This window comes from Neofelis nebulosa, chromosome 16 (assembly GCF_028018385.1).
Source record: "Neofelis nebulosa isolate mNeoNeb1 chromosome 16, mNeoNeb1.pri, whole genome shotgun sequence".
NCBI classification, from domain to species: domain Eukaryota; kingdom Metazoa; phylum Chordata; class Mammalia; order Carnivora; family Felidae; genus Neofelis; species Neofelis nebulosa.
The window spans coordinates 37,833,183-37,848,610 of NC_080797.1; the positions used below are offsets into that span (position 1 = coordinate 37,833,183).

General features: G+C 57.7%; 1 protein-coding gene across 5 annotated transcripts in view; it reads left to right on the top strand.

Moving 5' to 3' along the window:
- The window catches only part of SRCIN1 (SRC kinase signaling inhibitor 1), a 64,845-nt gene that overhangs the window by 38,181 nt on the left and 11,236 nt on the right, over positions 1-15,428 (top strand). For all 5 annotated transcript variants that reach the window (XM_058702588.1, XM_058702589.1, XM_058702590.1 and 2 more), the window contains 12 exons: positions 714-909; positions 1,563-1,761; positions 2,169-2,262; positions 2,774-3,648; positions 4,782-4,874; positions 5,126-5,169; positions 5,488-5,675; positions 6,728-6,903; positions 12,146-12,276; positions 12,431-12,578; positions 12,919-13,162; positions 13,621-13,855. In XM_058702588.1, the coding sequence (XP_058558571.1) occupies positions 714-909; positions 1,563-1,761; positions 2,169-2,262; positions 2,774-3,648; positions 4,782-4,874; positions 5,126-5,169; positions 5,488-5,675; positions 6,728-6,903; positions 12,146-12,276; positions 12,431-12,578; positions 12,919-13,162; positions 13,621-13,855 (2,623 nt within the window). The remainder of the gene's footprint in view (positions 1-713; positions 910-1,562; positions 1,762-2,168; positions 2,263-2,773; positions 3,649-4,781; positions 4,875-5,125; positions 5,170-5,487; positions 5,676-6,727; positions 6,904-12,145; positions 12,277-12,430; positions 12,579-12,918; positions 13,163-13,620; positions 13,856-15,428) is intronic.

Consider the following 15,428-nt stretch of genomic DNA (forward strand, 5'->3'; position numbering starts at 1 on the left):
CCTCTTGCAGGGAGGGGCTGAGGCCGGGCACACATGCCATGTGCTCATGGGGACCACACCAGGCTTAGCATGTACATTGCATGTAGTAGGCAGAGTCTGTTTGAAACCAGAGTCGAGCTAGCTTTGGGCTGGTTCTCCCAGTCAGCCTAAGTCAAGGACATTGTGCCCCTCTTTGAGGGCCCATACCTCCCAGAGTTGGGATCCTGGAACCCCTCATTCTTTTTGCTTCCTCCCTGGACCCTGCTTCCTGCCCCCAGCCGACTCTCTGAACTCCACGAAGGATAAATTCGCCGCCTCACAAACCCGCCGCTTAATTAATGTCTGGAACTAATGCCCCAATTTGCTCAATGATTCTGCTGCTCACCTCAGTGACAAATTTGTGTTGTTGTTCTTTGGAAGCTTAAAATAGCAGGCGTGCCCTGGCTCCCGCTCAGATGGTTTCTTGTCTGGCTTCCCAGGGTGCCTGAGTCCTTTGCCCACTCTTTACCTGCTGGGTGTCCTAGGGAGGCCAAGGCCCTAAGTGGTTGGGGAACTCTCCTGTAGCCACACAGCGAGTCTGGAATCCAGGAGACGTGTGTGTGTGTGTGTGTGTGTGTGTGTGTGTGTGTGTGTGTGTAGCTGGCTGGCAGGGGCTCCCTGAGCCCGGATAGAGGCAATGGGCAGAGCAAAAGGGGCTCATGTTTGATTCCTGTCATCCTGCCCTGCCCCTGCAGACCCGCAGCTCACGCCACACTCAGGGAGCCCAGCCCGGGCTGGCAGACCAGGCAGCCAAGCTGTCATACGCCTCGGCTGAGTCGCTGGAGACCATGTCCGAGGCGGAGCTGCCCCTGGGCTTCAGTAGGATGAACCGCTTCCGACAGAGCCTGCCCCTCTCCCGCTCTGCCAGCCAGACCAAGCTGCGCTCACCAGGTACTACTCACCCAGTCCACCCTCCTCCTGGCCACTGGCTCCTCCCTCTGCTCTGCTCACTCTGAAACCCTCTTCACCCCCTTCACCATTCCATCTCTCCTCACCCAAGCCCCTGGCTCCCTTCGCCACATTCGCACCTCCCTGCCCCCCAGCAGTCTCCTCTCCTTGGGGCCTCTCCCTCCTCAGTTTCTCTTCCTAGCCCTCCTCTCTCCCACCCCTTCGCTCTCTTGGCACCACCTGCCCTATCCCTTGCTCTCCCCATCTCCTCTCTCCGTCATCCCCATTCACCGGCCCCCTCTTCCTTCATTCCCCTCTTGCTCACCTCTCTTCCCCTCAGCGACAACTCCCTCTGTTTCTGGCGCACCTGCTCCTGCCCCCAATTTCATTTCCCCATCCAGGCTCCTACCTGCCTGGGGTCGAGGAGGTGCCTTGAGAGGACGGCAGCATGAGGGGTGCCTGGGTGCACCTGCACTCGGGGGGTGCCTCTGGCCTCAGACCCTGCCTCTGCAGGACCAGCGCGGCTCCCGAAGGTCCCCCTCAATCTCCCAGCCGGCGTGGTGGCCGTGGTGGTGGTGGTGGTGGTGGCGGCGGCGGTGGCCGTGGTGGTGGTGGCGGCAGCAGCTCTGACAGAGAGGGCGGCGTCTCCTTCGCAGGGGTGCTGTTTCTGCAGTTCGGGGAGGAGACTCGGCGCGTGCACATCACGCACGAGGTCAGCAGCCTGGACACGCTGCACGCGCTCATCGCGCACATGTTCCCGCAGAAGCTCACCATGGGCATGCTTAAGTCGCCCAATACCGCCATCCTCATCAAAGACGAAGCTCGCAACGTCTTCTACGAGCTGGAGGACGTCCGGTGGGCGTGGCCCCGGGGGCTGGGTGGGCTTCCCCAGGCTCCTCCTCTGAAGGGGGGGGGGGCTCGATTCCCCAGGCCTTTCCCTCCCCAGCTTCCTATTGACCCAACCTCAGCCCTTCCTCTCTCCTTCCTAGATCATCTTACCCCCTCCCCTCAAAATCATTCACCCGTGCTTAGCTCGTTTTGGCTTGAGCTAACCTGACAATGGCGCGTGAGGCCGAGGAGGTGGGTGGGGGTGGAGGCTGTTGCGTGTGTGTTGGTGGCAGGCAGTCTGAGGCACTGAGCAAGAAGTTAGGAAGAGGCCAGGGGTCCCTCTTGCCACCCCTCTTCCCTCTTTCTGGAGTAGCTACCCCTCCTTATCGCAGGGCTGAGGGATGGTGACCCATTGCACTCCCCTTCTCCCTCAGGGACATCCAGGACCGAAGTATTATCAAGATCTATAGGAAGGAGCCATTATACGCAGCTTTTCCTGGCTCACACCTTACCAACGGGGACCTCCGGGTATGGCTGGGGATCCCCAGGGGACTGGGGAGGCTGGGCAGATGGGGTCCAGGTGCACAGAATCTAGTTATTTGTCACCAGGGATCAAAGCCAGCTTTTGGGGAAGGGAAGAGAGGCTGAAGCAGAGAGTGGCTTCCACTAACTGTGAGGTCATGGAGGGGTCCCTCCCCTCATCTGCCATGATCCCCTCCTCTGCATCCAGGATTTCCCCAGCAGGCCTCCGGATAGTCTAGGGGGCCTCTATCAGGGACCACTGCTTCCCTTCTTGCTTCCCCAACCCTCACCACAGAGTGGGCTGGGGGTTGCCCCTCTAGTGCCTCTCCATCCGCCACTTCCTCCATGCGGGGACCCCCGATGGGAAAGGGGCCCAAATGCAGCAGGAGGGAGGGAAGGTGGAGAACAGAAGGGACTTCCTAAGCGTCAGGGGGGAGATGTTGTCTCCTTAAGCAAGGGGCAAGGGATTCCCCTTTGTGACCAACCCTGTGAGGTTCTGGGACTGTCTCCTGCACAGAGGGAGATGGTGTATGCCTCGAGGGAGTCGTCGCCCACACGGCGTCTCAACAACCTGTCGCCGGCGCCGCACCTGGCGTCCAGCTCTCCGCCCCCGGGGCTGCCGTCCGGGCTGCCGTCCGGGCTGCCCTCGGGGCTGCAGTCGGGCTCGCCGTCGCGCTCGCGCCTCTCCTACGCCGGGGGGCGCCCGCCCTCCTACGCTGGCAGCCCGGTGCATCACGCGGCCGAACGGCTCGGGGGCGCCCCCGCCGCCCAGGGCGTCAGTCCCAGCCCCAGCGCCATCCTGGAGCGGCGCGACGTGAAGCCAGACGAGGACCTGGCGGGCAAGGCGGGCGGCATGGTGCTGGTGAAGGGTGAGGGGCTCTACGCCGACCCCTACGGGCTGCTCCACGAGGGCCGCCTGAGCCTGGCCGCGGCAGCCGGCGACCCGTTCGCCTACCCGGGCGCCAGCGGCCTCTACAAGCGCGGCTCCGTGCGCTCGCTCAGCACCTATTCGGCCGCCGCGCTGCAGTCCGACCTGGAGGACTCGCTGTACAAGGCGGCGGGCGGTGGCCCGCTCTACGGCGACGGCTATGGCTTCCGCCTACCGCCCTCATCGCCTCAGAAGCTGGCCGACGTGGCGGCGCCCCCCGGAGGCCCCCAGCCGCCGCACAGTCCCTACTCGGGGCCGCCCAGCCGCGGCTCGCCAGTGCGCCAGTCTTTCCGCAAAGACTCAGGTTCTTCGTCGGTCTTCGCGGAGAGCCCCGGAGGCAAGACCCGCAGCGCGGGGGGCTCCTCAACGGCCGGAGCCCCGCCTCCCGAGCTCTTCCCCGGGCCTGGGGAGCGCCCGCTGGTTGGATTTGGGCCGCCGGTGCCAGCCAAGGACACGGAGACCAGGTGCGGGACGCTCGCGAGGCCTCAGGGCTGTTGGGGGTGGGGAGAGGGAACACATTCGGTCTGTGGCAGGGTTGCGTCCTGGACTGTGAGACCCCAGAGTCCTTTGTAGACCCAGAGTAGCCTTGAGAGTTCACTGGAATAATTTGGATATGACAGGGAAGACACTGGAGAGACGGACATGCCATTTTCCTTCCTTCTGCAAGACCTGGAGGGGTTGGATGAAAGGGCCCCAGACAAGGCCTCTGGAGACCTGGGTGTACATCGGATCCCTAAACCTCAGTTCCCCCAACTAAAATTGAGGCTGAACCAGCCCTCCAAGCCTTTCCTGCTCAGAGTTTGCAGCCATGAGAGCTGTCCAGCACACAGTCAGCTGAAGTCCACTGGGGAGGGGGTGCTGGTAAGAAATAGGAATGGGGAGAGAGGCACATTCCATTAGGTAGCCTCCAAGCTGGGGAACTCTTGCCTGTTATTCAGCTCCAACCTAAGGATACAGGGCTGGAGGAGGTAACCAGAGCATTGACCTATCCCCCTTCTGTCCTTGGGCAGTGCTGCCGAGATATGGAGAAGCAATTCACATTCACACAGCTCTCCTGTGGCTTGTGTGCCAGGCACTGCACTGGGCACTGTGGATGCCAAGTTGGGAGAACCTGATTCCTGCCTTGTTCAGTGGGGATGACACATTAAAAAAATACTTGCACTTCCTTTGAGAGAGTAGACAGGTGGTGTGGAAGGAGGGACTCCTTAAAGCTGTTGAGGACTCTGGGATGGCTTCTAGGAGGAGGTAGGGAGGAGGGCATGCCAGGAAGGGGGAAAACATGTGCAGAGGTATATGTGCAGGGGCCCTACCTCCCTGAGGTGGGGCCCATTAGAGAGCCAGTATTGAGAGATGGGGCCAGCAAGGGAGGAAATGACTGTCCGATGGAAAGGGCCTTCCCAATGTTAGGTGGGGGACTGTGGGCTTGAACCTTTGGCATTGGGGCCCTCTGAATTGTCTGTGCTGGTGGCTGGGGAGGGGATGGTATTTCCTTTAATTATCAATCTTAGGAATGGAGGCATTCCTTAGGAACGGGGTCCCTCAGCAAGAGGGACCCCATACCCAGAGAAGGGTTGCTCAAAGCCACTATCCTTTCCAGAGAGCGCATGGAGGCCATGGAGAAGCAGATTGCCAGCCTCACTGGCCTGGTACAGAGTGCCCTACTACGAGGCTCGGAGCCTGAGACCCCCAGGTAAGACTCTTCTCTCAACACTAGTGCCACAGCCTATGGTTGAGGCAAGAGGAAGGAAAAGTGGGCAGCAGAAGCCTGGCCCAACTCTGCCAGTGTCTCAGTGTGTGAATCTGGATGAGCCCCTTTCCTTCTCTGGGACTCCCATCCTGACATCAGGGGACTGGAGGAGATTTTGTTCAAGTCTCACCCAAGCTTTGATGGTCTGGGGTCAGCCCGGACCCACTGATGGCCATCTTTTCCCTGTGCCACAGCGAGAAGATTGAAGGCTCCAATGGAGCAGGAACCCCGTCAGCACGTGAGTGACCCTTTGCCCCTCCCCCACAGGTACTTGCCCTCTCCAAGCCTCAGATTCCTAATCTGTAAAGTGGGAATTAAACCATCAGCTATGTCACTGGGCTTCAGTGGATCAATGAACAGTCACCTTAGCCCAAAATGCCTTTGCCCTGGTGCTTTGCTCCCTACAGAAGGGCTGAGCCATTAGTTGGGGCAGGGAGTCAGAGCCCCGTGCTTCTCTAGCTACTGTGAGGATCCGGGGTGGGAAAGACCTTGTCCAAACCCCTTGCAGGCTCAAGGTTTGTTCCCTTTCTCCCATCCTCGTGGTCCCTCTCTGCAGCCTGTGGGTCAGGCAGCCGGAGCAGCGGGGCCACCCCAGTGTCTGGCCCTCCCCCGCCCTCGGCCAGCAGCACTCCTGCGGGGCAGCCCACTGCCATCAGTCGTTTGCAAATGCAGCTGCACCTGCGTGGCCTACAGAACAGCACCAGTGACCTGCGCAGCCAACTTCAGCAACTCCGAAAGCTCCAGGTACAGCCTGCTCCGGGGCCTCGCCCCGTGCCCCGCCCCCTCAAGCCCCGCCCAGACACGACCCTCCCACTCACGCCGCAACCCCTTCCCACCGCTCGCCCTTGCTCCCCTCACTGCGCCCTCCTTACCCTTTCCCTGAAAACTCACCGTTCTCTTGGAGCCCCAGTCCACCCCCACTGAGCCCTTTCCCCCAGTCAGTATCCTCAGGGTAGTCCCAATTCCTTCTTGCCCAGCATTCTCCCCCACCCCTCCTTTGGGCGGAAGTCCCCCCCGCCCCAGATCCTCTCCCCTACCCCTTCCTGAGTCCGCACAGTTTTCCCCGCCCTCCCCCGTCTGGCAGATGGTCCCACCAGTCAGGAGCCTGGCATCGCTGTGCCCGCTCCTCCAGAGGGCCCCAGGGCCCATCAGGTGAGAATAATGAACAGAGACAGGCTGGAGAGGGGGCAGAGAGTTGCCATCTGGGCAACGGATAAGATCTCACCCACCCCCGCCACTGCCCCAACTCAGCCTTAGAACTGGGTTCGAGAGTTAAGTTAGTCTTCTCGCCCCAGCCACGGAAGCTCTATCAAACCCCACTGCTTGAGTCTTTCTTCGAAGCCACAGCCATGCAGCCGCACGGTCGGCACGGTCCTACATAGGGCTTCCTCTTGCCCCCCCCCCAAATATGCCCGTCCCGTTCTCCTGTCCCTGCATTTGCCCAGCACGTAACCTTGTCCTCCGCCCCCCACCCCACCATCATAGCCCTTCGCTCCTGCTCACGGCCACAGCCACGCAGCCGCACCCTCAGCATGTTCCAATTTAGCACTTCTCCCGCCACTATCCCCCTGCCTTTCTCCTCCTGCCTCTATTCTTCCCCAGAATTTAGCCCGGGGCCTCTGTTTCCCACCATCCCACCCCTTCGCTGCTGCTCGCGGCCGCGGCCGAGCCGCTGCTGCTTCGGTGGAGCCCGCCCAGCCTCCGGCTATCCTCTGCCCGCCTCCTCCCGGCCCTTCCCCTGCTGCGCACCTCCATTCCCTCCCACCCTGGTCCATCGGTCCCTCTGCGCCCCGCAGCTACAGAACCTGGAGTCGTTGCGCGCGCTGCTGAAAGGCACCGAGGCGGAGCTGAGCATGCGCGTGTCGGAGGCTGCGCGAAGGCAGGAGGACCCGCTGCAGCGGCAGCGCACCCTGGTGGAGGAGGAGCGGCTGCGCTATCTCAACGACGAGGAGCTCATTACCCAGCAGCTCAAGTGAGGCTGGGCCCCCGGGGCGGAGGGAGGGCTGGGGGTGCGGCCTGGGCCCACAACCTGCTTCCACTGGGAGGTGCAGCTCCCTTCCTTCTGAATCACAGGTGACGTTGGTCTGGTCTGAAGCCTGAGTTCCTTCTCCTCTGTGGCCTGATTTCTCTGTGACCCACAAACCTTTGACCATCTGGCACAATTCCTGATTTCTTTCTTTCTTTTCTTTTTCTTTTTCTTTTTTTTTTTCCTGGCTTGACGCCCTGCTTTTGCTATGCTTTTGCTTCCTCATGGTCCACAGTCTGGCTTCCCCTTGGCCTGCAGCCTAACTTTCATGTGGCCAGCAGCCGGATTTCAGTCTGTCCTCTGCCTGCTTTCATTCTGGACCTGTGACCTGTACAAAGTGACCCTTGGGGAGCCACAGCTGCCACCACTCTACTTCCCTGACCTCCGAGGCCCGATGTAGCCAAGGAAAACCCTCCTCCCATCCTAGTCCACTAAAACAAGGCTCTAGCTTTTTCAGAAGGAATGAGGAACAGAGAACATCCTGCTCCCAGTTGCTTAGACGTGGAAGGGTTAACCGGAGACAGTCCTCTGATCCAAATTTAGCAAATGGCTGTCTGGCCAAGATTCCGTCGTCTGGCACTGTTGATGGGAGAAGCTGCCTTTTGCTGTCCGTCCACTGAGTGAGCACCCCCGCCCCATGGCAGCCTTCCCTCATTAGTCACTGGGGTCTGAGACAGAGGTCCTGCTCCTGTCTCTGGCTTCCCTCTTGGTGGCACAGGGCACAAAGGGACTTGAAGTCCAGCTCCAGCAATGAGAGACTATGTGATCAGGGCAGTTTCTGCCCTTCTCTGTTCTTTAGCTTCCTTATCTGTGCCCAATAAGATTTTTGCTGTTCTTTCCAGGGAGGGCTTGGGTTCTACTGGCCAGTGACTTGGGGAGCCAGGAGAGGAAAGGATCCCAGCTTGCAAGGGGCTCCTTGAGAAGGGTCCCTACTTCTCAGCCTTGGGCCCACACAGCCTATGCATTTCAGTAGGGCACAAGATTCCCATGACCCCTTGGGGCTGAGGTGAAATAAGGGGCCACTTGTCTTGGAAGTAAGCTGGCGGCAGCCACCCCATCACTTCCAGTGTAAAAGCTTAAGGACAACATCAGTCAGATCTCCAAGTAGACTGACGGCTGCCATCACCCCTCATCCATTGACCCAACTTTTCTGTCCTCTCCTTGCCCCTTTTCACTCAGCACAGAGGAGCTGGGTTAGAATTTTTTAAAGGAACTTTACTGAGACATTAAAGGAAAATAAAAGAAAATATAAAAGCCTAGAGGCAGAAGAGATGAAAAGACAGATTGAAGCTTCTGTCATATGCATGTCTGGTCCTCAGCTTCCTGGGGGCCTCAGTTCTCCAGGAGCACACAGACTCCCTGCCCGCTGTCTTGTTATCAAACTCTGTTCATACGGCTCGCTTGAGAGAGTTTGGGCTGCTACGTTGCTTCTGGCAGGATTCTCCATCCACTTTGAAGGGGGTCCTGCCTTTTCGGGGGGCGGCCCGGGCTGGGCTGTACATCAGCCCCACAGTGGCTCTAGCTTGGCTTACAAGGGCCCTCCCTGCCAGCTCCCCTAGCATCCCTGGGCTTTAGGCTGACCAGCAGGCCCATCCTTACCCCTATCCTGGCTGTAGCCCCTGAAGGCCCACTCATGTTCTGCTTTGCTCTGCCCCTTCCTCTTGCCCCGGCATCTCGCTGGAGGTTAAGGCCAATTCTGTGCTTCATTCAGCTTGGCTCTCTCACCTGTTTTTCTACCAAAGCATTTGATCCCTGTCTAGACGTTACCCTCTGCCGACTGAGACCTTTTGGCCTCTGGAGCCCAACTAGAACTAACCCCAGTACCGGCTTTGTAGGCATATGAGCTACTCAGTCACAAAGGGCCCCATGCTCTTAATGGCCCCATACTCTGCTGTTGTCATCTTGGAATCTGTAATGATTTTTTAACCAGGGGCAAAATCTTCATATTCCACTGGGCCCCGTAAATTATAGAGCTGGTTCCGTCCTGACCCTGCCCTCTCCACCCCTCCAGGACTGAACCTGGGTCTGGAAAGCCCAACCACTTTGTGATAATGGTGTCTAGACTTGCACCAGTCTGGGGTTCATTTGCAGAGCCCGCACAAGTTGGGTCTCCCAAAACTTCGGCAGGTTTTGTGATCAGAAAATCAAGGTGACGGGGCGCCTGGGTGGCTCAGTCAGCTGAACATCCAACTCTTGATCTCAGCTCAGGTCTTGATCTCAGGGTCATGAGTTCAAGCCCCACGCTGGGTGTGAAGCCTACTTTTAAAAAAATGAGGTGCTAATTGCGCCTAAGGAGGACCTAGCCTCTTCTGCCTGAGAGTTGCAGTGTCGTGTCCTCTTGAAGGCTTACTCGAGTCCTCCTTTAAATGGGGGTCTCTTCCCCTCAGAGTGATGTCTGGAAGTGACCATTTTACAAGACTGGCACACCCTGAGCCAGTTAGGTGTCACGCATAGCAGGGGAGAGTTGTTGTTTCCTGCGTAGGAGAGCAAGGGCTGGGTGGGACAGGGATGGGGATGGGCTGATGTTAGGTCCAATGTGGAGGTGAGATGCAGCCGAATCCAACAGCCGAAGTCAGACATGAATAGATTCTGCTTTGCTGCAAAATAGTTGCATGACCTGAAACAAGCTATTTAATCTCCCTGAGCCTCTTTTTTTTTTTTTTTAATGTTTTAATGTTTGTTTATTTTTGAGAGAGAGACAGAGTATGAGTGGGGGAGGAGCAGAGAGAGAAGGAGACACAGTATCCAAAGTAGGGTCCAGGCTCTGAGCGGTCAGCACAGAGCCCGATGCAGGGCTCGAACCCACGAACCATGAGATCATGACCTGAGCCGAAGTCAGACGCTTAACCAACTGAGCCACCCAGGCGCCGTCCCCCCGCCGCCCAACCCTTTTTAATGCCAAAGTTCATTGTGTTAGTTAGGGTAGCTGCTATAACAAATTGTGTAATGATTTAAAAGTAATAGACATATGTTTTTTGTTTTTGTTTTTTCTCTCATGGAACAGTACTGGGTGGGTTAGTGGAACAACTGTTTTCCATGCAATCATTCAGGGACCCAGGCTAATGGAGGTTTTGCCATCTCCAATACATGCCTTCTGAGATCATGCCAAGGGTCCTTGCCTTTCAACCCATAGGAAGGGGGGGAATAGCATGGAGGAACTTACAGGGGAGGTTTTAATGGGCAGGCCTGGAAGCAGCCTCTACGCCTTCAACTCACTTTCCATTGGCTGGACCTCAGGCATTGGCCATTTTAACCGCAAGGGATGCTGGGAAATGTAGTCTAATGTCTGAGCTACCGTTTGTGTGTAAACGGGAGGTAATAATGGCTCCCCACACCCAGGATTTTTTGTGAGGATTAAATAAGGTAATGAAAGTGGAGGGCTGAATGTGGCACCTGGTGTGCTATAAGCGCTTAGTACAAGTTAGGCAGCTCTTTAACCGGCAGGGCTGAGTCACAGGAATGTGTCCTTGCTCCAGTGTGGTCTGTCTTTTCATCCGCTAGTTGGATGGAGATGTGTAGGCATGCTGATAAGATTTGCTAGTGACACAGAGCTTTGAGGGGAAGCAAATCTGTTGCAGGGTAGAGCCGAGATTCAAAAGTTGTTCCCACCTGGATTGTTGAGCTGAAATCCGGCAGATGGCATTTGACAAGAATGTATGTAAAGCCTTGCATGTGGGTCAGGGATGTCAGTGACTCACGTACGGAATTGGAATGACCTACCTGGACAGCGGTTCCTTCTTTCACTTATTCATTCATTCCACAATTATTTACCAGACACCTATTCTGCTCCAGGCACGGTGCCAGGTGCCGGGAATTGGAGATGAATCCAGAAGACCCGGTCCCTCTCTGCCTGCCAGGAGCTACACAGCCCAGCAGGCAAGAGCTCCAAGGGTTGGTGAGGGAGGCAGAAAGCAGACTCCCAACTCCCAAGTGTAGGGAATGGGGAAGAAGTTCCCACTGAGACCTGAGGAAGGAGTGGGAATTAGTCACACGTGTGCATATGTGTGCATGAGTGTGTGTGTGTGTGTGTGTGTGTGTGTGTGTAAATGGAATGTTCTAGGCAGAAGAAATGGCATCGGAAAGGCCTAGAGAAGGCAGCAAGTACAAGGACCTCAGAGAAGGTGTAGACCGTTCTAAACAGAAGGAAGCCAGAGGAGGACAGGGGATGTGGCTGGAGGGAAACTAAGAGCAGCCCCCAGGGACTGACCCCTTACCACCCCTTTCCCATGTGTATTTGGTCCCTTAATCCTCACAATGGCCCCTGGAGGGAAGAACTCTCACTACCCCCCCCCCCCCCATTTCTTGGATAGGAAGGTTACAGCCCAGAAATAGTACGTAACTTGTCCAAGGTCTCTCTGCTGGGACGGGCAGAGCTGGGATTGGAATTCGGATCTGATTCTAGAGCCAAATTTTCAACTACTACCCTCATGCCCTTCTTGGCTCGGATTTTAGCTTCAGGACGATGGGATCCATGTAAGGTTCAACGCAGGAGGTAATGACTTGGTGTGATTTTACATTTTAGAAAGATGTGGGGCTTGGGGTTCCTGGGTGGCTCAGTCGGTTGAGCGTCCGGCTCTTGGTTTCAGCTCAGGGCATGATCTCACGGTTTCGTGAGTTTGAGCCCCACGTCGCATCAGGCTCTGTGCTGACAGTGCAGAGCCTGCTTGGGATTCTCTCTCTCTTCCTTTCTCTCTCCCCCTCCCCCACTCATGCTTCTCTGTCTCTCTCAAATAAATAAACAAACAAAAATACTCTTAAAACGTAAAGATGTGGGGTTTTAAACGGCACAAGCTCAGCATAAATCTGCTGACACCTGAAGACAGTTTTGTCCTCCAGGGAAGAGGCTGAGTGCCTGGGTCATTTGGGAAAAGGTAGATGGACCTGGCAGGGGCCACCCCTCAAGAGAGGAGACCCCACAGGGGCACGTGCAGTGGCCTCCCGTTCCCGGAAAGGCTGCCAGGTTCTCTGCTGCCTCTTTGGCAGGAAGGGCAGAGGATGCAAGTTATAGGGAGGGAGATTCGGGCTGACGTTTGGCATTTCTCTGAGGTTTGATCTCCCCTGGGCCTGTAGCCTGGTGAATGGCTTTTAAATGCGATCCGACCGGTGGCCTGATTTCTTTCCAGCTGCCCAATTTCAGGGGGCTGGGCTGGGGCCAGAAGGGCTGAGGGGGGTCTCTCTCTGGCCGCAGTGACCTGGAGAAGTCGGTGGAGAAGATCCAACGGGATGTGTCCCACAACCACCGGCTGGTGCCTGGGCCGGAGCTGGAGGAGAAGGCGCTGGTGCTGAAGCAGCTCGGGGAGACCCTGACTGAGCTCAAGGGTGAGCCTGGAGGCGAGAGTGTGGCGCGTGGTCCAGTGGGGGAGTCCCCGCTTCACCCCCACCGCCCACCCCCCGGGCGCTGCCCTCCCTGCTGCCTGTCCTCCCTGTCCTTGGAGCTGCTCCCTCCCCAGCTCACTCCCTCTGGTCCCCTCAGCTCACTTCCCAGGCCTGCAGAGCAAGATGCGGGTAGTGCTGCGTGTGGAGGTGGAGGCCGTGAAGTTCCTGAAGGAGGAGCCGCAGCGCCTAGACGGGCTACTCAAGCGCTGCCGTGGGGTCACAGACATGCTGGCCCAGATCCGAAGGTCTTTCTATCCCTGACTTCTTAGCTCTGACCTCCGATTTCCCAGGAGGTCACGCACTGGGCGTAGATCAATAGATCGGCCTGGCCCCTTATCCTGACTCCTTTAGGGGTCACCGATACGCCAACTGGATCTGAACGTCAACTCTGACCTGTGACCCCTGGCGTGGTGTAGGCTTGGCTCTCCCTTATGCTGGATGCAGTCACTCCTCCCCAGACCCTTCCGTCTGTCCTGCAAGATCCCAGAGCCCTCCTCACACCCTGCCTCCCCCAGGCCAGGCTTCCCTCACACGGGGCCCCCAACACGTGGGTCTCACAGCTGCCCCTAACTCTCCCAACCCCAGGCAAGTGGACGAGGGTGTGTGGCCACCCCCCAACAATCTCCTGAATCAGTCCCCCAAGAAGGTGACGGCCGAGACGGACTTCAACAAGAGCTTGGACTTCGAAATGCCACCCCCCAGCCCTCCACTGAACCTCCATGAGCTGAGTGGGCCCGCTGAGGGAGCCCCTCCTACTCCTAAGGGCAACCCTACCAAAGGCCTGGACGCTGCTGGCAAGAGAAGCGTGGACAAGGCTGTGTCTGTTGAGGTGCTGGGCCCGGGATGGGGGGAGGCACAAGCCAGGCTCACGTATTCTCACCACCATCCTAGATTGGGAAGTGCCAGCACGTGGGTACCTTTTCCTGGGGGAGGAGGAAGTCTGAGAAGCACATGGATGGTGGCATTAGTTCTGCCAGACAGAAAAGCATTTTATGAACCTGTGACAGTCAAGGCAGTGTGATGCTGGCATAAGAATGGGCCGTGTGGTCAACGAAGCAGAATAGAATGTCCCCCAGCAGGGCTGAGTGTATCAGGAGAGTAGCGTGTGACGAAGGCGGCATTCCCGACTTACAGGGAGACACTCAAGGAGAAGTCTGAGGGTCCCCCAGGGGCTGGATCAAACTCCCTTCTCCATTCCTGGCGTGTGTGGCTGGGGGAAGGGGCTGCAGCCCCTGAGGCCAGGAGCAGGCAGCTGCTTCAGTGCTGATTCTCAGTCCTCCTGTCAAGGCTGCCGAACGGGACTGGGAGGAGAAGCGGGCAGCCCTGACCCAGTACAGCGCCAAGGACATCAACCGGCTGCTGGAGGAGACGCAGGCAGAGCTGCTGAAGGCCATCCCTGACCTGGACTGTGCGAGCAAGGCCCACCCGGGCCTGGCCCCCACCCCTGACCACAAGCCCCCTAAGGCCCCCCACGGCCAGAAGGCAGCCCCCCGAACGGAGCCCAGTGGAAGGAGGGGCTCAGGTATGGGGGCAGGTAGGGGACTGGCAAAGAGCCCAGAGGAGGGGGGCCCCCATCGTCAGGAGCTCTGGGGTTGGTGGGGGAGGCCCTTGGGCGTGAGACCCTCTGCGGTCATCCTGCCAGAGGAGGGAGGTGCTGGGGCATCAGCATCCTGACCTTCAGCCGCTATAGGGAGGGCAGGCCACTTTGAGTAGCTGGGGTGGGAGTGCACTAAGAGGAGTGACGGGAGTGGGTTTCACGGGGAAGTGAGCGAGAACAAGGAGGGACCTGTGTCCCCGCCCAGAGGGCAGGGTAGTGCTGGACTCCATCCGGGGCTTTTCCCGCTGCCGTGACTGCTGCTGAGAGACCCACGCAGGGAGGATGAGCAGGCCCAGGCTCTGTCTGCATGTCATGACCAAGCATGTGCTCTGAACCAGGCTGTGCTCAGACAGGGCATGGTGCTGGTCCCTACGGTCGTGGTTTCTGTGCTCCCCGAGCCCGTGAGCTCACAGGGGAGGCAGAAAGCCAACCAGGAATAGCAGTCACCATTCATTCATTCCTGCTGTACGTATTTGTTAAGCACCTACTGTGTGCTGAGGATAAGGAGATAAGACACTGCATGTTTCCAAGGAGCTTAAAATTTAGTGGCGGTGTAATACTAACATTTTTGTTTATCGGGCACTTACTATGTGACGGGAACTACTCCAAATGCTTTCTATATATTAATCCTTACAATTTTGCAACAACCCCAGGGGGGCAGATACGGTAATTATTCCCATTTTATAGATGAGAACACTAAGGCACAATGTAGCTAAGAGATCTGTCCCAGGCCATGCTTAGTGGGTAAACCAGAAAATAGGACGCAGGTGCTGCCTGTAACGGTGGCCACGCAGTCCTAGAGAAGGCCCTGGAAGAGCGGGAAGGGCTTTCCGCTGGAGGTGACTTTCCACTGGAGTCTTGAAAGCAAGTAGGCCTTTCCATGGACAGTGAGAGAGGGCACTTCAGGGAGAGGGAACAGCATGTGCAAATGGCCGGAGGTGTGTGTTTGGTGTCGCCGAGCAGGGTTCAGGCCAGGAAGTAGCAAGCAGAGCTGAGGCTGAAAGATGGGCAGTCGTGGGGGGTGCTGGGCCAAGGAGTTTGGGCATGGTTTGGAGTCATGGGGAGCCACTGGGGCTCAAAGCAGCGGAGTGTCAGGCTCCAGTGACTTTTCTGTGGGTTGCCCTTGGAAACAGTCCCCACCCCTGGAAAAATGGGGAGGGGGAGCCTGGTGGGTCAGGCCGGGCTCTTGCACGTGTAACTGCTGTCTCTTGACGGAGAAGAGAGGAAGGTGTGTGCAGGGCAGCCGCTGAGGGGCAGGCGGGAAAGAGATGGACGAGAGCAGCGTTTCTCAGACTTGAATGTGTGCGCGAAATCGCCGGAAGATCTGCCAAAATGTGGGTTCTGATACAGCAGCTGTGGGTGAGGCCTGAGCTTCTGCATTTCTAACAGGCTCCCAGGTGCTGCCAGTGCTGCTGGTCCGCAGACCGCACTTTGAGTAGCTGGGGTGGGAGTGCACTAAGAGGAGTGATGGGAGTGGGTTTCACGGGGAAGTGAGCGA